At 36.2% G+C, this 25,083-nt stretch overlaps 1 protein-coding gene across 1 annotated transcript in view; it reads right to left on the bottom strand.

The window, feature by feature from the left end:
• The window catches only part of PKHD1L1 (PKHD1 like 1), a 153,898-nt gene that overhangs the window by 21,220 nt on the left and 107,595 nt on the right, over positions 1-25,083 (bottom strand). Inside the window, exons 59-70 of the mRNA XM_025871506.2 lie at positions 20,172-20,345; positions 15,923-16,026; positions 14,884-15,013; positions 13,993-14,114; positions 11,527-11,617; positions 8,049-8,197; positions 7,844-7,966; positions 7,179-7,290; positions 6,983-7,099; positions 3,875-4,040; positions 946-1,178; positions 593-760 (exon numbers count right to left, since the gene is read on the bottom strand). Of these exons, the coding sequence (XP_025727291.1) occupies positions 593-760; positions 946-1,178; positions 3,875-4,040; positions 6,983-7,099; positions 7,179-7,290; positions 7,844-7,966; positions 8,049-8,197; positions 11,527-11,617; positions 13,993-14,114; positions 14,884-15,013; positions 15,923-16,026; positions 20,172-20,345 (1,689 nt within the window). The remainder of the gene's footprint in view (positions 1-592; positions 761-945; positions 1,179-3,874; positions 4,041-6,982; positions 7,100-7,178; positions 7,291-7,843; positions 7,967-8,048; positions 8,198-11,526; positions 11,618-13,992; positions 14,115-14,883; positions 15,014-15,922; positions 16,027-20,171; positions 20,346-25,083) is intronic.

Genomic DNA, 25,083 nt, shown 5'->3' with positions numbered 1-25,083 from the left:
TGAATTCTCATGGAGACCACTGCCTTCCCTCTCTACTAGAGCCACCCATGGCCAGAATGTAAGGAGCCTAGACTCTGAAGCTTGCCAAGATGTTCTTGACAGTCAAAGGAATCAGGAATGAAAACAAAAAAACAAACCCCAAAACACATTGATTTCAGAATAAGTCTTAGAAGGATTCATGAAAATAAAAACAAAGTAGGCTGAACATACCTTCTCAAGTACTCCAAATAATACATTATCTGCGTTTTAATTTATATAAGGCAAATTGTCTTTTTGGAGACAATCAGGCCAATTTTTCCTTAAAATATTTATGCCACCTAATTAATATAGGTATGAAAATCAGTCAAGGAATAACTCTCCTCTTCTTCTTCTAATGGTCAATTTGGAATAACTATCCTGGCTTTCTAATATGGGAATCTACTGAAGCATTAAACAGCCCTCCTGCACATAGATCTTTTCTTACAAACAGAAGGAAAAGCAGTCCTGATGTTTGCTAGTTTAATGTGACAAATAATTTGTGAGATATCTCCATGCATGTAATAAATAGTGAATGCTTTGAGTAACTACTAGCTTGTTTACACTGAACACGTACCATTAATGAGATCAACATAACCATTGCTCACTACAGCCACTGGTGAGAGTCTTCGAGTTTCTGTGTCAGAATCTAGGCTTTCAATAACCATCATTGCATATTCCATCCCAAAACACTGATAGCTCTGCCATTGTGGAATGTATTTACAGGTCGAATCTCTAATAATTCCTAGAAACAGGTATATACATTTTAGAAAGGAAAAGCAATCTCTCCAAAAACATCAATGTACTTTTTCTTTTATGTAAGATTAGTAAGTAGAAAATATGCTATTGGTTGATTACCCCAATTACTAAAAATAAAAGATATATTTTGTTTCACAAACTTGAGGACTGACAGGAAAATATCCAACGAACCTTTGTAAGGTGCTTTCTCAGTGACAGGAATTCTACTTCCATTTGGGAATGTGAGCATCACTTTAGGAATCCTGTAGTCTCCAATTCCAAATTGACTATTTCCATTCCATTCATATTCTGCTTGAGGTATCACTGAACCAGAATTTCCCAGAAAAGAGCCATCCATATCTCTAAGAAAAGATTTCCTTTTGGCATCACAAACCATGTCTACACAATCAGCTGGATTCACCTTACTGTGGGGAAAAGGCAAAACACATCAATATTTATATTTAGTATCCTTCTCCTGTTTCTAGAGAGCAGTTCATTTGAGTGTTTGATAAGAGAGTATCCAAAGTTTTTTTGATTGATTGAATCTTATCATTTCAGAAAGGATTAAAAATGGGACGAAGTCACATATGTAATTAGTATTGAAATAAGGTCTGATTTTCCATTCTGTTGGTTTGTTATATTATTATTATTAATTCATTAACATCAAAGGGACAAGTTATACCTGTGAGATATAAAATTAGAGTTCTATTTTTTTATTCCATATTTTGTGAAATGATAGATTTCAACCTTGTGCATTGGTCGCAGTATACCAACATTGCCCCATTGAGCAGGTCAACAGTTAGTCTCTTGTGTAGGACATACAAAAATCCCTGTGTTGGAAGTCTCTCCCTTCTTTTTTTCATGGGTCTTTAAAATTTATAAAAGTATTGTATGCTTACTATAAAATAATTTAAATACTTAAAGTTCAGTCCCCCTATCTCAAGCTTTTAGGTCATCATCAATTGCATATTAGTGTATAATATTATATAGACTTTTGTTTATATATATACAAACAGATATACTTGGATTATTATTGCTATGTTACATATTTTAGTAACTATTCTGTAAATACCCAAACTGTAAGAGATGAAATACTATATACTTATTATGTAGTTCAACCATAGATAGCATTCCGCCTCCATCTTGAGCTACCTTGAGTGTTGATTGTTAACTGGTAATAATAATAAAATAGATGCTTAATTTGCAATATACTGCACATTACGTAGTATACATGGTATACAGTACAGTTATACTATGTCATGATATATACTATGGGGAAATACAACTTATTCCAAAGTTATAACAACAAAATAATAGTGGAAAGCTCAGAACTATAGGTAGTATTTAGCATCTCTTTCCCTTTTTGCTGTAAGAGAAACATGAAGGAGTAAGTTGCCCTTTACTGTACAATAATAGCTTTGGAGATGACTTGAATAAATATTTCTGTAGCTCATGGGTTCTTTGTATTCAAGTATGTGAAGATGCTACTGTGAGCAAGACTGTAGGTAGAGTACCCAGTGGCACTTTTATATTATGACTTAGGGCTCTATCTTTACTTCATGTTACAAAGAAACAGAGCCTAAAAATACAGGTTTTTGTTCAAGTGATTTATTGAAGGAATTCTCTCAAGAAAGAAGGAGAGAAGCCACATAGGGCAAAGGAAAGAAAATGAGATTTCTATGGTCTGCGGACTAGCTTCATTCTGATCCCAAGAGTACCACTGGATCATCAATTGCACCCGGGGTTGCTCCCACCTTGAGACAAGGGGGTTGGCTTTTTATACTCCTGTATAAACCAGTCATTTTCCATGGACTGCAAGGAGGTGGTGTTAGGGAGGGTTTTAGCACCCCAAGGCTATTCCTGTTTGGCTAAGAGCAATTTTCTGGAAAAGAGGGCAACTGTAGGTTCTTATTGGCCAACACTTAGATCACTGGGGGACTGGGTGAATTGTCTTGTAAAAGGGATCTGGGAAAATGCCAATAGCATCTTAACAAAAGCACAGAGCCAAAGACATTATATTTTAAAATGTGTTCTTTTCTGGGGCATGTGGGTGGCTCAGTCGGTTAAGCATCCAACTCTTGATTTCGGCTCAGGTCATGATCAGGGCTGTAAGATCAAGCCCCACGTGGGGCTCTGCGCTGGCCATGGGGCCTGCTTAAGACTCTCTCTCGCCCTCTCCCTCTGCCCCTCTCCCCTCCCGCTTGCGTGCTCTCTCTCTCAAAAAAAAAGTAGTATTTTCTTCATGACCTAGGTATTAAAATTATATATTACATCTGAAAGATTCAATGATAATTAAACAGAAGCTAATAATCTAGTGAGGAGAGGCTCTATTGAGCCAAAAATTACTGCAGTTCAGTAATTACTAAATGAGGAGATGTGCAGTTGTCACAAAAACAAAATCAGATGAAGTGAAACTATGAAACATTGCTTTTGTCTGAAGAGATGTCTGTCTAATTAGACAGCATTATTCCTTGTCTTCTTCCTATACTGAAAATGGTCAAAGATCTCTATAAAAAAATTCTTTCCTCCAATCTTGTCTTACATCTGAATTCCTGGTCTGCTTCTCTTAGAAAAGTGTAGAGGTTACTAGCTATCTTCTTTTAAGATTTAGGGTCTAAGTGGCTCAGTTTCTAGAAATATTCTGACTTCAACTGACAAAGTCACTCTTCTGAGTTTCTGCATCTTCTCAGTCACAGTGATTATAATGATTAACATTAAATTTCAAAGGGCATTTTGGCGTGAACGTGGTAAGATATTTGGAAAGCAACTGGAAACAAAAGAAGTAAGGCAAAGGGCAGAAATGATAGAGATGTCTCTCATTCCTAATGACCATTAATGGAGAGATACTAATGTACAACACACTTCTAACTTGGTCTCTTTTCTTTTATGATGGGATGCATGGGAAAAACAGTATGAGAAAATATACATATTAAAGCCTAGCTTCTTCAATTTACCTGAAAACACGAATGCATTAGTCTTAATTTTCATGATCCTGATTAAAATTTTATAGAAATTAATAGTTACTTTAATACAACAACTTTCTCAGATCTATGGCAGGGAAAAAAGACAATGGAAAACTACAAATACAGGAAAGAAAAAAATGGACTCTGATACATTGTACCTTATATCAGGCCTATGTATGAATATTTTTGATTGTTCAGTAGTATCAACCAGCTCTATGTTCTTCACATGGATTGGATGCTGTAAGTCTTCATTTAAAGGGTTAGTAATGAATATCACATTAGTTTCACCTGAACAAACACTCTTAAATCCAACAAATGTTGAACCTAAAATATAAATAACAGAAAAATAATTATTTTCTAAGGAGAAAGTGATAAAATCAGTTTCATTTCAGGTACATTCCAGCAAACACATCATATAACACCACTCTGAATATGGAGCTCTTAGCTTATGTGGTAGATTAGTCCACCACTATTTGTGTTAGATTGTTGCCTCCCTATGTTAATACCATTGAATAGTCTTCTCATATTTTCTCTGAGCTTAGTTATGTGATTTGCTTTAACCAATGGGACAAGAGCAATTGTGATATAAGTAGATCTGAAAAGTGCTTGCATATTAGGGCTCACTCTCTTTTGGTGCTCTTGGGGAATTCTGTGACTTCTAGCATGTGAATAACCTTAGGAGACGTATGGCCCAGTCACCCCCATTACTCTAGCTAATGACCAACCCAACGATTGGCAAGTACCAACCACCAGACATGGAAGTGAGATTACCTAGACCAACTAGCCCCTATCCATCCTGTACTGTGGACAGCCTAAGGAATAATCCCAGGTGAGACCAGCAGAAGAACTATCCAATTGAACAAAGCCCAAATTGTCAATCCGCAGAATCATGAGCTAATAAATGGTTTTTTAAAGACTCTAAATTTTGGAGGTATTTTGTTATACAGCAAAGACTAACTGAAACATTGTTCTTTTGGCCTTATTGCATATATTGTATGACCAGAAGATAAAATTTATCGAATTCAAACAATGTCCATTGTACTTAAAATCCAATAGCTCAAAAATAGAAAAAAAGGAAAAGGTGACTCCAAAATTCGTCAATCAGTTATGTACTACTACTATTCTTCCTGATATTTTTTCCTAAGATGATATTGTATATACATGAATATGAGCTTGTAGATGAATACTAATAAAATACCATAGTAGCAGACACTGTTTATAACCTGTACAGATCTGCTTTACTGGCCCAGTGCACTTGTCCTCATCTCCTATAAGTATTGGCTGCCAACTACTCACACCTGCCCCTTTCTCCAGAGAATTGCCCTTGGCCAGATGACAACTCCCTCTCCTAAGAGATTATGCACTCCTTAATACCACCACCAAAGGGCTACCATGTCTAATTGGCAACTGATATAGAAGGTCCCTTTGCCTCAAGAGGGGGAAATTAAACTATACAACTCCCTAAGGTATCAAGAAGGAGCTAGACTCCAGCTTTTAGACCACCTGACTTAGACAGTGAGTACCAGAAGTGGTCCTAGGATACACACTGTAATGATGCAATAATGAACTTGCTGTCTGGATGAGAAAGAGGATGCCCTTACTGGTGACAGGTGGAGTACCGATAGTCCCTAGAATGCTCTAGCAGTGCAATTGTTAAGATTTCACTCATGGTGAACTGGTATAATATCTAGGTAGAAGGAAATGCTCTCGATTGTACAGTAACTTTGGCATTGGAGTGGTAAAGGGGAAACAGTGGTTACAAGGAAACTAGAAGTAGGTGACTGTTGACCATCATTGGTGCTTTGAAGAAAAAACCAGTAAGCTGTGGTAATCAATCACAAATTCAAGGCAAACCTCAGGATCTGATCACAAAACCAGCACAGCATTCACAGAAGGTTGAATTCTTAGCCCTGGTAAGTCTCCTACATCAAAGACAGGGTTCTAATAGAAAAGGAATGGAACTCTGAGTTAGGATAGGAATATAGGGAATATGAATTTGAGCCTTGAAACCCTGGGTTCCCCTTGAATGTTCCAGATCTGAATAAGTGGTCTGTTTCTCCCTTATTAGAGGATAGCTCCCCTGCCCCATTTGTTGAAATCATGACAAGACCTCAAAAGAAAAGGCAAATCTTGCCTTTCTCAGGTCCTGTCCCCATCTCTCCTTCTGGCAAACAGAGCAGTAAGTCTAGTCAAGTTTCAACATGGTCTGACTGGGGCAGTGCTAAGCCTGCTATGGGATGAGACGAATTATAGACCAAAGGAACTGCAGGAACTGAGTAACATGTACTGGCAGGAATCAGGAGTATATATATATCTGAGAATAAATTGTGATGGTGTTAGATCAAGGGGGGGGAAGAATATAAAGCTGAGTAAGGGAGAGTGTCACTATGAACTGGGGTATTCTCCCATGCTGCTGTCATGGCTTTTCTAAGTTTGGAAAATGTCATGTTCCACTTTAAATGAAGTGGATGATAAGAAATGGCAAACTGTAGCAGAAGGGGTCAAAAGTCTCTGAAAAATGAAATATTGGAATGAGTCTGTTAGATAAGGCCAGTGCATTTCAGCCCCACCTGGGAATGGCCTTGAAAGAGTGTGGTGTGGGCAGATTCTACTATAGGATAGAAATTTGGGTAGTACCCAGGGTGACCCACTTTGTGCAAAGAGAGAAGTGGTGTGAGGTAAGGATAAACATAAAAAATGACTTAGCTAATTAGTCAGGGGCCTGGAAGGAACAAGACTCAATGACTAGGTAAAATGAAGCCCGAGGGAAAAACATGTTCATGGGTCTCTGGGAGTAAGCACAGAGGGCATGTTAGTGATCACCAAAGTGTATCAACTATGGAAGAAGCATTAAAGAAATAAATGAACAGGATGATAGAGCCAATGGATGTTATTAAGCTCTTAGATTATATGAGTTTAAATTTCTTCAGTTGTAAAAAGAGATAATAATAAATAACCCTACTTATATAAAAGGGTTTTTACAATTTATAGAAATGAACATTAAATCACTGTATCAGTGTTTCCTCTGTTGTTTTAGAAGGAAAATTAAATGTCACTTCTTTAACATATACAAATTTTGCCAGAGAACCATTCTTGAAATTGATTGATGTTTGATTTCTTGGCTTCTCACACTGAGCAGATTCATATACAAATTCATTTAAATCATTATTTTTTTTTTACTAATAGAGAAACATTATTAGATATATTCTACATATTCTTTATAGAACTTAATGGAGTAGATTTATCAAGACTATGTTTAAACTTGCCTGAGATATCCAGAAGGCCACTAATGGCATTGTAGCTCATGAGCCCTGCATGGGGTTTCCGGGGTGCCATGTTATGTGCTGAAGCAAAGGTAGGCCAGCAAATCCCACTTCTCCCACCTTTTATGAAAGAAAGAAGTTAATAAGATTCAAATATGCACTCACATGAACACCAAAATTAAACTTCTAAAATTTTCACCTGATGGAGGTCTAACACTCCGATGGGCGGCAGAAAGTTCAATATTGGGATCATCATTAGTTAGGACATCAGAGCAATTAAATCCAGGGCTACTTCCAACAATTAATGAGCTCTATTTAAAAAAAAAATTCAAACAGTACAGCTTAAATAATAGCTTTTCCTCAGGAAAAATATGATAATGGGTAATACTGAATTCCACCATAGCAAAACACAACCTTGAAGTTTGAGGAAGGGATCATTCAGAAAGCCAAGATGAAAAGGATATGACTTTATGCCCTGAGTGGAATGACAGTCAAACTGGGAAGGGGAAGACAGGTGGGTAAATTATTATAATGACATGTTATGTTTCTGTGACAGAAATATGCCCAGGGAAGAGCAGGAACAAAAAGAGGAGAGAGTATCAATACTATCTAAGCTAGTTCAGGAAAGATGTCAGAGAAGGAAGGAAAATTTCATTAACTGTGGCAAGATTAGCAGGTGGTACGCAAGAAGAGGTGAGGAGACCAGGGAGGAGAGGGAAGGGTAGAGCACTTCCTGGAGGAAGACAATGAGAACAAAGGCAAGAAGGTTTGGACTCGCTGGGCTTAGAAGTCAAGGAGATCATTTTTACCGGAACTTCAGTAATTTTGCTCTTTCTCCTTATTATGGCTGTATTCGTTTCTTACCTTAATCTGCACTGTTTTACTGGAAATTTTGTGAGATACAGCGGCTGGCATGTAAATCATTGAAGAAATGGCCATCCCATTGTCAACCAGAGTCACATTATAGATATGCACACTCTCTGTGGTCTGTAAAACAACTTGTAGGTTACATAGTACAAAATACAATCATAAAACAAGATAAATAATCACCACCCTGGATCACATTTACCTGAAAATAAATTCCATAATCCCAGCATGTCCAAATGGTAAATCCCTGTATAAGAGAACACCCAGGAAGGCCATCTTGGTTCATATAAATACCATACAAACCTCCATGGGCTTCATTGTCAAACCACTTTTCCATGGGATTAGACTGACCTTGTAAAGAAATATGAAAACAGAGAATTAACAGTACAAGTCATGTCCTAGAACTTTATAAGAAGTATCAGTTAAAGTTAAAAAAAATTTTTTTTAAAGATTTTATTTATTTATTTGAGAGAGAGAGAATGAGAGATAGAGAGCACGAGAGGGAAGAGGGTCAGAGGGAGAAGCAGAGTCCCTGCTGAGCAGGGAGCCCGATGCGGGACTCGATCCCGGGACTCCAGGATCATGACCTGAGCCGAAGGCAGTCGCTTAACCAACTGAGCCACCCAGGCGCCCCAAGTTAAAAATTTTTTAATTAAATATATAAATCTTATGTAAATTTTAACATGATAATTAAATATTGTTATGGCTTGGCCATTTATGGCTTACTCTACTCAGGATTTAATCTTACCTAATTTGTCCCTTCACCATTAGTATGACTGCAGAAGTTTGGTTTAGTTGTTAGCACATTTAACTTACTATCTCTGATTAAACACGAATTTCATGAGAAAGTGCACGATGTTTGGATTCAAAGAAGGCTAACCCTGAAACACAATGATACCACTTGCTGTTTATAAAATGCTTCCCCTGCACACCTTTTTGTTGTTGGTGGCTCCCAGTCATCCCATTTTCAAGTTAGGTGTCACCCCCTTCCAAGGCCTTCTCTGACTACCTGATTCAAAGTAGCATCTCAGTTCCTTCACAAGGCCACTAACATTATTTTCACTTGAAATTTTATTATTACTTGTTCATGAATTACCCGTCTCCTCTCTCCTATTAGAAATGTAAGCTTCATGAGAGAAGACACGGTGTCTATTTCATTCACCACCATATTCCTAGGGCCTAGAAGGTCATGCAGAGATAGGTGTTCATTTAACTATCTGTTGAATTGATGTATGTATGACCTTGGAACATTGTTTAACCTTTTGGACCTCAGTTTCCTCAAATATAAAAAGTTTTAATGCCTAATTTAGAGTAGTCTCAGAATGAAATGAAATAACCCACATAAAGTGCCTCAATAAACGGAAGCTATACTCATTATTAATATATAGGAAACCTGAAGTAGATTTTTTATGAAACTTTACTCACGTCCAAATCAGATCAGCAATCTTAATAATTCCCTCCTAACCATGCACACATTGGAGGCTTCACTATAAAGAGCAGCATCACCCCCTACAGTTTACTTAGTACAAGCTCTCTTGACCAAGTCTCCTGGTATCTGAATTCCTCCCATCCTCTATTGATTTTCCTTTTTCCTAATACTTTGGGGTTGAAATTTTACTTGTCAACTGCCTGGATTCTGTTTTGTTTTCTCCATAAGAAGCTGTTCACATGTCTCTCCCTTGGTTCCATATAGTGTTGCCCCTGGGACCCAGTGTGAGTCATGGTTCCCTTGCCGGCCTCCCAGACTCCGGCTCCCAGTCTCCCACTTGCCTGGGAGATTCACTAGATAGGCTGGTGTCCCCGTTCCAGGAACTTAAACCCTCAATTCCTCAGTGATGTCTCTTATTTCAATTTCTCTAAATCCCAAACTTCCTTGTAAACATCTCAATTATTTAGGAATATCAATATAGTCAGTGAAATATACATATTAGTAAATATTCATATTTATGGATCATATTTTGACTTACAAAAATCCAGGACAACACTTCAAAGAAGTTGCAGAAAAATGACATATTTTAAAATTTTAGTCAAAGAAAACCTTTAAGCTGTTGAGAACTAAAATATTTAATAACAGCATATATCAAGGAATCAGTTAAGTCTGTTGGCAGTTGTTTTATTCCTTCAAAATGTATTTATACAAGAATTAAATTAGCTTAAGCCCAATAATTTTTGAGTTTCCAGAAAAATGCTGATTTACAAAACGCTGATTCAAAGAATCTTAAAAATAACTATACTGAGATAAAAAAAATCAGCTGTACAGGGGATATAAAGTTTTCAGAGAAAACCCCATTTCCTCTGAGTTTCTTAAGAGGAAAAGTCTGCAACTCTATTATTTATTTTATTTTGATCTGATAATTCATTTACCTAATTGGAAAACCAAGAGGTTATAAAAAGTTATACAATATTAAGTCACCAGTCACCCTGTTGCTACTCACCTGTTTTGGTTTTTTGCTTTTATACTTTGTGTCGCTTTATATAAACACAAATAACCATATATACTTCTATTCTCTTTCCTTTCTTCCACAAAACATACCATAAACAAAACAGTATATAAATAGAGTTATATATATAGTGATATATTGTTATATATATATATATATTCTGCAATCTCCATTTATCACTTAAGAATATCCTGCAAATTTCTTTCTCCATATCAATACATTGATACATATCTTCTTCCCTCATTTTGAGAGGGGCCTAGTGTTCCAATATCTGGCTTTATATAACTACTCCACTGTATTGGACACAAGGCAGCTTGCAGTTTAGTTTCCTGCTAGCACACACAATGTTGTGATGAATCACCTTGTTCACAAATCATTTTGTAAGTGTTACAGAGGCAAATATTACTTAGATTGCCAGAAGTGGAAATATTAAGGCCAAAGCAAATGCTCCTATACTTTTGGCAGCTATTGCCCTGTTCCCCTCTGTAGGAGTTATATTGTTTTGTCATTCAACCAGCCAGTGTGTAATGTTCTAGTTTCCCTAGCCTTGCCAAAAGAGTAGTTGTTCAGTTAATTTTTAGTTTTACTCCTCTAATAGAGAGAAATATAGCTGAGAACTATTTGTTCATGTCCTTTGGCTTATTCCATGCTTGCAAGTTTAAATGCACAAATAGTGAGCATTTATTCCTGTCAAGAGGAAACACGCAATAGTGTCATATCCCTGTAGACATGTATCTCTAAAGTGTTGCTTTTATGAAAGTGGTAGTGGGATGAGGTACTCACTGTTCCAACACCAGCCACATCAAGAACTGAAGTGGCTGCTAGAGTTTCTGGATCATAAACATGTAAAATTATCTTTAAAAGCCTATTCAGGGGCGCCTGGGTGGCTCAGTCGGTTAAGCGTCTGCCTTCAGCTCAGGTCATGATCCCAAGTCCTGGCTCAGTAAGGAGTCTGCTTCTCCTTCTGCCCCTCCCCCTACCACCCCCTCCCCCCGCCCCACTTGTGCTCTTCCCCACCCTCTCAAATAAATAAATAAATAATAAATTCTTTATTTTTTAATAAATAAAATCTTTTTAAAAAAAGCCTATTCATTTTTTTCCCATAGACTCAATGCTTGTTGAGTTCTTTTAGTATCCTGGAGGAGGAGATATTACATACTGAACTAACAAACAATAATTATTTCTAACAAATTTGGACAAGGTATTTCTTAGTTTTAGTGACTCTGCCAAAAGACTTACTCGAGCAAGGTTCACCATCAATGCGGTATCCCACCCTTCCAAATCCAGCCACGACGTTATTTTGTAAGACTGTATTGGTCCCTCTGTTTATCTAGTACAGTGAGAAAGGAAAGGCTATGGGTCAGGCTCTTACACAACTGTACAATGACAGCAAGTCTGCGACATACATAGGAAAACTAATTATGACTACCCTGTAGGAGGAAAAATTAATTTCATTATTCAACCCATTCACATTTACATTACAAATGAAGTATTGAAATTACCTTAATTTCTTGGTGTAAAATCATCACTAGACACTATGCCTTAGATTTCTTTAGAAAACAGCATTAAAGAGATTTTTTTTTTACTTCAGTCACAAAATCCACTGGGTTTCATTTTAAATTATAAGCCATAGACCAAATTCCAATATTAGAGCAAGGTTAGTAGGATTTTATCACTCTTTGGTTATATTATGTTACCGCTTTGATTTATTAAGAGAAAACTAAGGCAATTATAGTGGATCATAAGACTCAGTAGAAGCACTTACTAGTTTAAATAAAATCTGCTATATTAAAAACAGGTTGAACACAAGTGTTAGGTAGTCACTACACAATTTTACTTTATGAGCCCAGTCAAGGGGGCAAAAAAATGAAAAGTATAGAGCAAAGTAGATTTAATTCTTGCCTCTGGTATCAGCAAAACAGTCAAAATCTCAACTATTTAAAGTATTAAGCACCTTTATTTATTTATTTATTTATTTATTTATTTTTTAACAGCAACCTTGCCAGCATTTTATTTTATCATTCTTTAAAAATTTAACATGTTCTTCACTAAGTAATATCCAGATTAATCTTAATTTGCCTCTCCTAGATGACAAGTGAGGCTGGACATTATTTGTATTTTCTGGACATGTTCTTTGCTCACAGACTGATAGATAATTTATTGCATTTACTGACCCCCGCAGGACAAAGGAAGAGATGTTTCTGAACCTGGGGCCTGACTGGTTCCTGCTCCTTGTGCAGGGCCACGTGCAAACTGCTACTGCGCTTTTTGGCAAGCCCCTCCCTCTGCAGGAAATTTAAAGATGGCCTGTGTGCAGGATCCTAGGTGGAGCGCAGCTCTGAGGGTAAGCACCTTTTTTGATTTTGATATATTATGATAAGAGAACAGAGTTAAATGAAATTCATGAAAGTAAAATAAGTTCCTTTTCTTTCAAAAGATACAGAAAACATTAAAGATTTGGAATTGACATTGGATTACATTCTCACATCTATAAATAGGATGAAAAGAGAACATTCTCATAAATGTATACCAAGTTCCAGGTCTTCAGGTTTTACTTAAGGTGATTATTACTAGTTGCACAAAAACAAACCTCACTCCTTATCCCATCTTCCAAAAGAGCTATTTTTTAAATTCCTTTTGGCTCCTACGGCATATGGGGGGGGGGGAGGGATGGGGGGGGGGGGTGATAGACATTGGGGAGGGTATGTGCTATGGTGAGCGTGGTGAATTGTGCAAGACTGATGAATCACAGATCTGTACCTCTGAAACAAATAATGCAATATATGTTAAGAAAAAAAAAAAAAAGAAGATAGCAGGAGGGGAAGAATGAAGGGGAGTAAATCAGAGGGGAGATGAACCATGAGAGACGATGGACTCTGAAAAACAAACCGAGGGTTCTAGAGGGGAGGGGGGTGGGGGATGGGTTAGCCTGGTGATGGGTATTAAAGAGGTCACGTTCTGCGTGGAGCACTGGGTGTTATGCACAAACAATGAATCATGGAACACTACATAAAAAACTAATGATGTAATGTATGGTGATTAACATAACAATAAAAAATTAAAAAAAAAAAAACAAGATGGAGCCATATGTCCTCTAAACCTTTTTTCTGTACTTTCTGTTTGCTCGCTTGCAATCTCATCCTACACCTGATGGCCTACAGTGATTGAAGAAACTTCATGGGGGCCAAGAAGGGTCCAATTAGTAATACTAGATAAGAGTAAATAACCTCACATAATCATAAGAATTTTAGATGAGAAAGGAATTTTAGAGATTCTGTAATCTATCATTCTAACTTTCCATATGATGAAGGAAACTAAATTCAGAGTTAAGTAGTAATATGTGCAAGGCACTCAGTCAATGAGCAGCAGAGAGACCCTGTACCAGGACTTGGAAGTGATAATTAATGCTGGAGAAGCAAGGAAGTAAGAGAACTATTTAAACCACTGGACATCAACACAAAGAAAAATTCAATGGCTGTGGGAGCTCACATCTCTCAAGAAAATTTATTCACTCCTTTCATTAGCTCATTTTGTTAATTCATCAATCTTTATCTAAGGAGGAACAGTTTTCAGTAATATTTTGAGAGTTTCTAAAGAATTTATTTATAATCTGTAGTATATAATCTGTAAAGAAATTACAAATCATAATTTCGGATACTCTTGTAAAGTTATGTCATTATTTTATATAATTATAAATCACCCTACCTCAATTGCTGCATGCCAGAGAGTTGAACTTAAATCTTTTCTGTTTTGGTAGGTTCCTGGCCAAACTGAAAGTGCAACCAAGTTTCCTCGAACTCTGTTGGCATCCCCCCATATTCTTATACCTGCAAAAAAATGAATAAAATCCCCCAAAATACATACAGATTTGTAATGAGTACTACGGGGAATGTATTTCATGTTTCCATGATATTAGTTTTTCTAGTTCGAGCCTGACCAATCAATCTCTTAAATTTTAGAGTATGCCATTTGAACTCTACCTCTTTAATAATCTAACTGCTTTAGACTCTTCTGGGGTGCCTGTTAAATATGTGGGTTCCACATATGAGGATCCACCTCAGATTTTAACAAACATCAATTTTGTATACATTAAATGAGTTTGTTTTATGCTTTATAGAGATATTCAAGAAAGGATTACCTCCTAAAATCAAGCCCAATTTTTATAAGATAGTAACATTTATTTATGAGTAATCTTTTTGACTGATAGGTGAGTAGTATTTTAAACGTCATAGTAAAAAAGTCATAGTAATTTAAACTATTGATGATTAGATAATTCACACAAGATCATGGTCTGGTAAATAACTCTTCTAGAGTTGTACTGTCCGATATGATAACCATAGCCACATGTAACTAGTTAAATATAAAGTAAGTACAATTAAATTAAGTACAATTAAAATTAAAAATCCAGTTCTTCAATCATAGTAGCAACATTTTAAGTATTCGTTGGCCACATACAGTTTAGTAATTACCATATTAGCACAGATAGAGGGCATTTCCATTCTCTGAAAAAGATCAGTTGGACAGCATGGCTCTAGTGTCTTCAGATAAGATTGTCTCAGAAGGCATATTATTTGGACAAAAATATTATCATACTACCTTCCCCCACTGTAAAGTGAATGACGTTGTCATCTATGTCCAATCCATCTGTCCCAAACACACCAATTGCTGGGGAAAAGCCATTGTGAAAGGCACAGCCTCGAATATAAGATAAGCCACGTTCTTGAATCTATAAAACATCAGGATTCAGTGAACGTTTTAAAATACATTTAAAGAAAAAATTTGAAGTAGGTGATTTTCAGGAAACAAATCTTGATAAATAAAATACTCAATTCACATTCCATGAAAAAAGATGATTTCCCTGTAGATCTTTTAATCCTGGGAAATTTCCATATCTTCAATTTATGATTAAATAAAGCAAAATGCAGATTTAAATGCAGATAAAAAATTCTGAAGTACTTTTCTATGCATTTGTATTTCTATCATTACCTATAAAATACTATGGAGCTAAAAATTATTTTTCAGGGTAGTTTATTATATGATGAGCAGGGACTTTTTTTAATTAACAAAAGTTGATACTCTAGGCAGGGGGTTACAATTTAAAGGTCTGTAGGAACCAGCCAACGAGTAAGTTTGGGATTGTAACCTCAAACCTGCAAGATTATTTTTTATTTTCATTAAAAAATACGTTCTCTCTCATTTTTCTTCAATCACCAGCCTTCTAAGCACATCTCTTTTCCCACTTTTGACAGAAGCATGGATATACAGACATGCTTTTCATTTGAGAAATGTAAGCAATACTCACTTTGTTCAATAGAAACTATTTGTAAATAGTTTTGATCACTGCAAAATAAAGTGGAGTTATGAAATAATATAATAGATCTTTAATTCTTTTCACCTCTGTGCTCCTTTTTCTGTTTGCTTGTTTTTTTTTTACTGACCTTAAATAAATGTGTGAGATGGGGAAATCAGATGCTGCTACGAGTCTAAAAAAGTTGATGGAAAATGTACCTAAGAAAGTTATATTAGATCATCACCTTAGCAATTCTAAGATGTGACTTTTTAGTAAAGTTAAATGAAAATAAAATCAAAATCAAAATATTTTATTTTGAATATATGCGAAAATTCAAGTACAAACCTGTCCTAAGTTAAGAAATGTTACGGCATATCTTGGATCTGTGCTATCCCTGAAGCCTTCTTGACCACTGTGATAAAATTCCACGTTACTTATCCTTGCATTTCCTGGCAGGGCAGGGAGGGAAGAGTGACAATATTTTTTTCTTGAAATAGAATAAAAATTTTTGAAAAGCTACACGAGTTGTAATTTTCCAAATTGCAAATTTGCTTTCAACTTTTTCATGGAAATCTCATTCATTTTTCTTTGCTCCTTTAATCCAAATCAGGCAGTGTTTCTGAATTTTTTTCACTGTCCCCAAGAGCCTTTTTAGATTTTTTTTTTTTCCTAATAGCCTCCCCTCCCCATGGAATTTCAATACCTCAGATATACCATATATCTGTTAATGTACGGTGGCTCTTTGGAGGGCCATAAATTATTGCTCATCTAAATTTTCCTGTCCTGGGGCACCTGGGTGGCTCAGTTGGTTGAGCATCTGCCTTCAGCTCACGTCCTGGGATGGAGCCTGCTTCGGGCTCTTGGCTCAACAGAGAGTCGGCTTCTCTTCCTCTGTCCCTCCCCCTTCTCATGCACATGTGCGCTTGCACTCTCTCTCTCTCTCTCTCTCTCTCGCTCACTCTTTCTCTCAAATAAATAAATAAAATCTTTTTAAAAATTACATTTTTTATCCTGCAAGAATAAGTTTTCATCCCCTTGGTAGTGTTACTGTTCCTGTTGAGAACGCATGACATAAAGCACAAGATATAATTTACCTGACAGTTCAGTTTTGACGATCTAAAGAGATTTGAAGGGCATTATCTTTACATAATCCTTTCCAGAATATGCATTACCAAGTATCTGCTCATCAGTGTGTCATAAGTACCACTGAGGTGACAAGAAGCAATTTCACAGATTAGTAATAATAGCAACAGCAATCCATGAGAGAGTACTCTGTGCCAAGTGCTGCACTAAGTGCTTAAAAAGCAATTTGAGGTTTAATTCTCATACAACATCCTGTGGGTTAGGAACTTTTACTATCCTTATATTTGATATAAGAAAATGGAGGCACAGAGATTCATGGCTGGTAAAAAACAGCAGGGGATATTCCTTGTTTCAAAAACTGATATTTAATAAAATGCATTAGAGAAGAGTTACTTTGTACTAGAAGGGAAAAGCCTGTCTCAAAATCCATGAGCCAGCAATTGAATATACGGTGGAAAAAATAATAATAATATCATACAGAGAAAAAATAGTTACTACAGACCATCTGGCCTACAAAAGCCATAGATGTTTACTAACATCACAAAACAATTTACAGAAGCAAGGAAAGGTTGTCATAGGAACAAGTCCATCATGGGATTTGAAGTGGATTAGTCTCCAAGGTGTGGATTAGTATCCAAGGTCAGAGCAATTTGATTCGTCTAATAATCTATTTATCTATCTTTATAAGGGGACAATATCTATGCAGAGCACTATGAAGATTAAATGAGATAATATGTGTTAAATGCTTGGTACAGTGCCTGGGATATCGTATCAGGATGATCATTACTGTTATCATTAGTTAAGCTCCTGTTGACAAATTATGACCAATAGGTAGAAGCTATAGTGGGATGGCTGCTTGCTCAGTATAAAGGTTTTCTGAAATTAGAGCTGTTGCAAAATGCAATAGGCAGAATTATGAACGAGGACCTGCTAAAACATTCAAGTCAAGAATAAATGACCGGCGTCTGGTACCCAGATTGTGGGATCCAAATACCAGTTTCCAATAAAAAGAACCAGCATTATTTGGAGGGATGACTTATTTCTAGGCTCAGAAAAACGAAACAAAAAGCAAAAAAACATGTGTTTGTCATATCAGAAAGTGAAGAAGCTAATGAAACCTAAGTCAAAAAAGGTTTTTGCACAGGACAGAGGCATCAACATGAAAATGTTCTGAAGGTCAGTGGTGGGGCGTTTTCATTTGTCAATGGCAATTGGACATTTCCAGTATCAACAATTAACAATCACAATCCATATATGGATTAGACTATACAGTATATTTAAATCCATAGAGCTTATAATGATGCTAATAACAAACAAAAAAATAAAAATGCCTGTCACTTTTGGAGAATGACTGGGAATCAGCTCACTATTTCAAAACCTAGCTAATAATAGGAAAGAATCAAGCATTTCCCCTACATTTCCTATTTAAACTATTTCACAGGGTAATCAAATAGTTGACTGGGGAAGCTTCTCTTTACAGAAATATTCTAGATTATAAATTAGGAGGGAATGATAGAATTAAAATATCACCATTTTAAACCTCCATGATTTAATAGATCCAGGCAATGATCATTAATGGCTGCTAACTTCACAGAGACATAATCAAACATTGTGTCTACTAATGGAAAAATACACCATCAAAAGAATTCTTGCCTAAAAATGGAGTTTGCGTATGATCAATTTTTTAGCTCTACACTACCTATGATAGAAAATACAAAGGAGACAGGAACAACTTACATTCTAAAGAAGAACCACTAAATTCCAGACTGTTAGAAATACTATAAAAGAGATGACCTAGCTTCTTTTCTAAATAAACTGTAAGGGGAGATAAATGAATCAGAGATTTAAGATTCACAACCAATTGCAGCACGGTCTTATTTTGATCTTGATTTGAACAAAAAGAATACAAGCGACAGGAAGGAAAGATGGAAGGAGGTAGGAGGGAAGGAGAAAGAATGACCTGGGGGAATGTGAATAATCACTTGATGATAAGGAAATATTATTAACATTTTTATTCCTGATACTTATCGATATTTTTAAAGAAGTGTTTTAAAGTTACATATTGAAATATTTTTAGATGAAATAATATGTGATTGCTTCATTCACAATACCCAAGATATGGAAACAACCTAAGGATCCACTAATGGATGAATCAATGAAGAAAACAAGGCATATATGAACAATGGAATATTATTCAGCCATAAAAAGAAGGAACTCTTACCATTTGCTACAACACAGATGCACCTTGAGGGTATTATGCTAAGTGAGGTAAGTCAGAGAAAGACAAATATTGTATGATGCTTTTATGTGGAATCTAAAAAGGTCAAATGCATTAAAGCAGAGAGTAGAATGGTGGTTACCAGGAGCTAAGTTAGTGGTGGTGGGGGCGGGGAATTCAGAAGATATTGTTTAAGGGCACAAACTTGCAACTAGTGATAAATAAGACTTGGAGATCTAATGTACAACATAGTGATTACAGTCAACAATACTGTATTATAACCTTCAAAGTTGCTAAGAGACCAGACCTTAATTGTTCTTGCCACAAAAAAGATGTAATAATTATGTGACATGATAGAGGTGTTAGCTGACACTACAGTGGTAATCATATTGTGATATATAAATGTATCAAAATAAATACAGTGTATACCTTAAACTTACACAATGCTATATATCAATAAAAATATATATGTAGTTGTGTCAAAATAACCCAGGGCTTAAAGAGAGTGGGGGGTCATACAGTTGAAATAAGATTGACCAAAGTTGATCACTGTGGTAACTAGTGATGGGTACACTGGGATTCATTATACATTTCTCTATGTTTGAAAATTTTGTCTATGTTTTAAATTTTCCTTCACACAAAAATAACAGATCTATTGTGCTTTTTATAAACTTCTATTTGGGTGAGAGGCTGGGCCAGCTGTTACCTAAGGTTTTGTTAGTTTGATCATTTTTATTGTCTATGAAGATAAAATGAGTAGAAAAAATTTGCTTTTGGAGGGTAGCATGTTAGCTTACATAATCCCTCTCAAGAAATATTTTTCTGTATTAAAAACAAGACAACCGGCACAAATTGAAGAGTTGATTATGCTCAACCCACGTCAACAAACCAAGACTGAATTTACAGTTCCTCTCCCAGAAATGGAATTTTAAACCAGTCCATCAGGAATCCCCTGATCAGCACTAGTTAGGTAATGTGCCTGATTAGCCCCTGCGATCCCCTAAGGGAAAGTAACCTTTCAATAACCAGTTTGGTTTTTTTTGCCTAGTATTCCTCCCCTGTTCCTGTTCTCTTCTGCCTAAAAGTCTTTCATTTTGCACAGCTCTTTGGAGCTCCCTTTTATCTGCTAGATCAGATACTGCTTGATGCATGAATCACTGAATAAAGCCAGTATGATCTTTAAAATGTACTCATTGAATTTTTTAACACATGAGATCCTAAAAAGAAGTGTGAATAAATTAAGAATTGACTGAACATAGAAGAGACCATGCTATATTTCAAATTTGTACCAACCTTTAAACGTCATCATATTCTGAGTGAATGAGCCGACCAGGACACGTGCGCCAAAAGATTCCTGGAACCAACCTGGATAATCTTCACCAAGTATTTTGATGTTCCTACTCAGTATTCCAACATCAGTTGCTAATGTATAGCTCTGACCTGTTCCAGGAACATGGTATCTTTCAGCTGCAACAGAAGGACAGCTAGATTATTACCAATGCTGAAAAATACCTGTGTTTATTAGTTCCTTTGTAATTCACAGGCCACATAACTTTCTAATATGCATGAATTAATTAGATTTGCAAGCTTAAACATACAAAGATGGCAGACTGAAATTATGATATCTTTTTATTTTTGCTCTAAGTTTTCACTTAAATTTCAGTTAGTAAACATACAGTGTAATATTAGTTTTGGGTATATAATTTAGTGATTCAACACTTATACACAACACCCAGTGCTCATCACAAGTGCCCTTCTTAATTCCCATCACCCATTTAAGCCATCCCCACACCCAACTCCCCTCTGGTAACCATCAGGTTGTTCTCTATAGCTGAGTTTTTTCTTTTTTTTTCTTTTTCCTGTCTTTTTTCCACCACTATGTTCATTTGTTTTGTTTCTTAAATTCCATGTATGAGTGAAATCATATGGTATCTGTCTTTCTCTGATTGACTTATTTCGTTTAGCATAATACTCTCTAGCTCCATCCACGTCATTGCAAATGGCAAGATTTCATTCTTTTTGATGGCTGAGTAACAATCCACTGTGTGTGTGTGTGTGTGTGTATGTGTGTGTGTGTATTACCTCTTCTTTATCCATTCATCAGTTGATGAACATTTGATTTGGGTTCTTTCCATAATTTGGTTATTGTTGATAATGCTGCTATAAACATCAGGGTGCATGTGTACCTTTGAATTAGTATTTTTGTATCCTTTGGGTAAATACCTAGTAGAGTAATTACAGGATCATAGGGTAGTTCTAACTTTTTGAGGAACCTCTATACTGTTCTCCAGAGTGGCTATACCAGTTTGCATTCCCACCAACAGTGCAAGAATGTTCCCCTTTCTCTACATCCTCACCAACACCTGTTGTTCCCTGTGTTGTTAATTTTAGCCACTCTGACAAGTGCGAGGTGATATTTCACTGTAGTTTTTATTTGTATTTCCCTGATGATGAATGATGTTGAGCATCTTTTCATGTGTCTGTTGGCCATTTGTATGTCCTCTTTGGGTGTTAAGTTTAATAAATTCTTTATAGATTTCGAATACTAACCCTTTATCAGATATGCCATTTGCAAATATCTTCTCCCATTCCAAAGGCTGCCTTTTAGTTTTGTTGATTGTTTCCTTCACTGTGCAGAAGGTTTTTATCTTGATGAAGTCCCAATAGTTCATTTTTGCTTTTCTTTCCTTGCCTCTAGAGACATATTTAGTAAGAAGTTGCTATGGCTGATGTCAAAGAGGTTGTTGCCTGTGTTCTCCTCTAAGATTTTAATGGTTTCCTGTCTCACATTTAGGTCTTTCACTGATTTTGTTTTTGTTTTTAAAGATTTATTTATTTGAGGGGGGGAAGAAGGAGAGGAAGGAAGAGAAAGAAGCAGACTCCCCACTGAGCGTGGAGCCTGACCTGAGGCTCAATCTCATGACCCTGAGATCATGACCTGGGCTGAAATCAAGAGTCAGATGCTCAATCAGCTGAGCCACCCAGGTGCCCCTGGGTTTTGAATTTATTTTTGTGTATGGTGTAAGAAAGTGGTCCAGTTTCATTCTTTTGCATCTTGCTGTCCAGTTTTCCCAACACCATTTTTTGAAGGGGCTATTTTTTTAATTTTAATTAAATAATTAAATGTAATTAACATATACTGTATTATTAGTTTCAGAGGTAATTTAGTGATTCATCAGTTGCATTAACATGCAGTACTCATTATATCAAGTGCCCTCCTTAAGGCCCATCACCCAGTTACCCCATTCTCCCACCCACCTACCCTCCAGCAACCCTCAGTTTGTTTCCTATAGTTAAGAGTCTCTTATGGCTTGTCTCCCTCTCTGTTTTCATCTTAATTTTCATTCCCTCCCCCTCCATTCCTCTGTTTTGTTTCTTAAATTCCACATATGAGTGAAATAATATGATATTTATCTTTCTCTGACAACTTATTTTGCTTAGCATAATACCCTCTAGTTCCATCCACATTGTTGCAAATGGCAAAATTTCATTCTTTTTGATGGCTGAGTAATATTCCATTGTGTATATATGCCAACTCTTTTTTAACCATTCATATATTGATGGACATCTGGCCTCTTTCCATAGTTTGGCTACTGTGGACATTGCTGCTATAAACATTGGGATGCATGTGTCCCTTTGAATCACTATGTTTCTATCCTTTGGATAAATACTTAATAGTGCAATTGCTGGGTCATAAGGTAGCTCTATTTTTAACTTTTTGAGGAACCTCCATGTTGTCTTCCAGAGTGGGTGCACCAGTTTGCATTCCTACCAACAGTGTGAGAGTGTTCCCCTTTTTCCACATCCTTGCCAACATCTGTTTTTTCCTGACCTGTTTATTTTAGCCATTCTGACCAGTACGAGGTGGTATCTCATTATGGTTTTGATTTGTATTTCCCTGATGCCAAGTGATGTGGAGCATTTTTTCATCTGTCTGTTGGCCATTTGTACGTCTTCTTTGGAGAAATGTTTGTTCATGTCTTCTGTGCATTTCTTGACTGGATTCTTTGTTCTTTGGGTGTTGAGTTTGATAAATTCTTTATAGATTTTGGATAATAGCCCTTTATCTGATAAGACATTTGCAAATATCTTCTCCCATTCTGTAGGTTGCCTTTTAGTTTTGTTGACCGTTTCCTTTGCTGTACAAAAGCTTTTTATGTTGATGAAGTCCCAATAGTTCACTTTTGCTTTTGTTTCCCTTGCCTTTGAAGACAGTGTCTAGCAAGAATTTGCTGTACCCAGGGTCAAAGAGGTTGCTGCCTGTGTTCTCCTCTAGGATTTTGATAGATTCCTGTCTCACATTTAGGTCTTTCATCGATTTCGAGTTTATTTTAGTGTATGGTGTAAGAAAGTGATCCAGTTTCATTCTTCTGCGTGTGGCTGTCCAATTTTCCCAACATTATTTGTTGAAGAGACTTTTTTCCATTGGATATCCTTTCCTGCTTTGCTGAAGATTAGTTGACCATAGAGTTGAGGGTCCATTTCTGGGTTCTCTGTTCTATTCCATTGATCTATGTGTCTGTTTTTGTGTCAGAACCATACTGTCTTAATGACTACAGCTTTGTAATTATAGCATGAAGTCTGGAATTGTGATGCCTACAGCTTTGTTTTTTTTTTTTAACACTGCTTTGGCTATTCGGGGTCTTTTGTGGTTCCATACAAAATTTAACATTGTTTGTTCTAGCTCTGTGAACAATGCTGGTAGTACTTTGATAGGGACTGCATTAAATGTGTAGATTGCTTCAGGCAGTATAGACATTTAACAATATTTGTTTTTCCATTCCATGAGGATGGAATGTTTTTCCATTTCTTTGTGTCATCTTCAATTTCTTTCACCAGTGCTTTATAGTTTTCAGAGTACAAATCTCTTACCTCTTTGGTTAGGTTTATTCCTAGACTGATTTCTTTATATTGATTTTGTATCCTGTGACTTTACTGAATTTGTGTATTAGTTCTCACATTTTTTTGGCAGAGTCTTTTGTTTCTTCTATATAGATTATCGTGTCATCTGCAAATAGTGAGAATTCGACTTCTTCCTTGCCAGTTTGGATGCCTTCCATTCCTTTATGTTTTCTAATTGCTGTGGCTATGACTTCCAGTGCTATGTTAAAGAAGAGTGGTGAGAGTGGACATCCCTTGAGTGTAGAGAAAAAGCTCTCCATTCTTCCACATTGAGGTGATATTAGCTGTTTTTCATATATGTCCTTTATTATGTTGTTTCCTCTGTTTTTATCATGAATGGATGTTGTTCTTTGTCATATGCTTTTCTGCATCTATTGAGAGGATCATATGGTTCTTATCCTTTCTTTCATAAATGTGGTGTATCACATTGGTTTATTTATGAATATTGAATTACTCTTGCAGCCCAGGAATAAATACTACTTGACCGTGGTGAATGATTCTTTTAATGCACTGTTGGATTCAATTTGCTAGTATTTTTTGAGAATTTTTACATCCATGCTCATCAGGAATATTGGCCTGTAGTTTTCTTTTTAGGGAAGTCTGTCTGGTTTTGGTATCAAGATAATGCTGGCCTCATAGAATGAATTCAGAAGTTTTCCTTCCATTTGTATTTTTTGGTATAGTTCGAGAAGAATAGGTATTAATTCTTCTTTAGATGTTTGGTAGAATTCACCTGTGAAACCATCTGCCCCTGAACTTTTGTTTTTTGGGGGATTTGTGATTACTGATTCAATTTTTTTGCTGGTTATTGGTCTATTCAAGTTTTCTTTTTCCTCCTGTTTCAGTTTTGGTAGTTTATAAGTTTCTAGGAATTCATCCATTTCTTCTAGGTTGTCAAATTTTTTGGCATAGTTTTTCATAATATTCTAACTGTTTGTATTTCTGTAGTATTGGTTGTTATTTCTCTTCTCTCATTTGTGATTTTATTTATTTGGGTCCTTTCTCATTTCTTTTTGGTAAGTCTGGCTAGGGGTTTATCAATTATATTAATTTTTTCAAAGCACTAGCTCCTGGTTTCAATGATCTGTTCTATTTTTTTTTAATTCCTGTATCATTTATTTCTGCTCTAATCTTTATTATTTCTGTTTTTTGTTTTTTTTTTACAGAGAGAGACACAACGAGAGAGGGAACACGAGCAGGGGGAGTGGGAGAGGGAGAAGCAGGCTTCCCACTGAGCAGAGAGCCCGATGTGGAGCTCAATCCCAGGACCCTGGGATCATGACCTGAGCCGAAGGCAGATGCT

The sequence above is a fragment of the Callorhinus ursinus genome, unplaced genomic scaffold (assembly GCF_003265705.2).
Source record: "Callorhinus ursinus isolate GAN/ISIS: 27379988/994484 unplaced genomic scaffold, GSC_fseal_2.0 scaffold5, whole genome shotgun sequence".
In the NCBI taxonomy this organism is placed as follows: Eukaryota; Metazoa; Chordata; class Mammalia; order Carnivora; family Otariidae; genus Callorhinus; species Callorhinus ursinus.
Note: the sequence above shows the minus strand (reverse complement) of the source record. Positions and strands in the feature narration are given on the sequence as shown.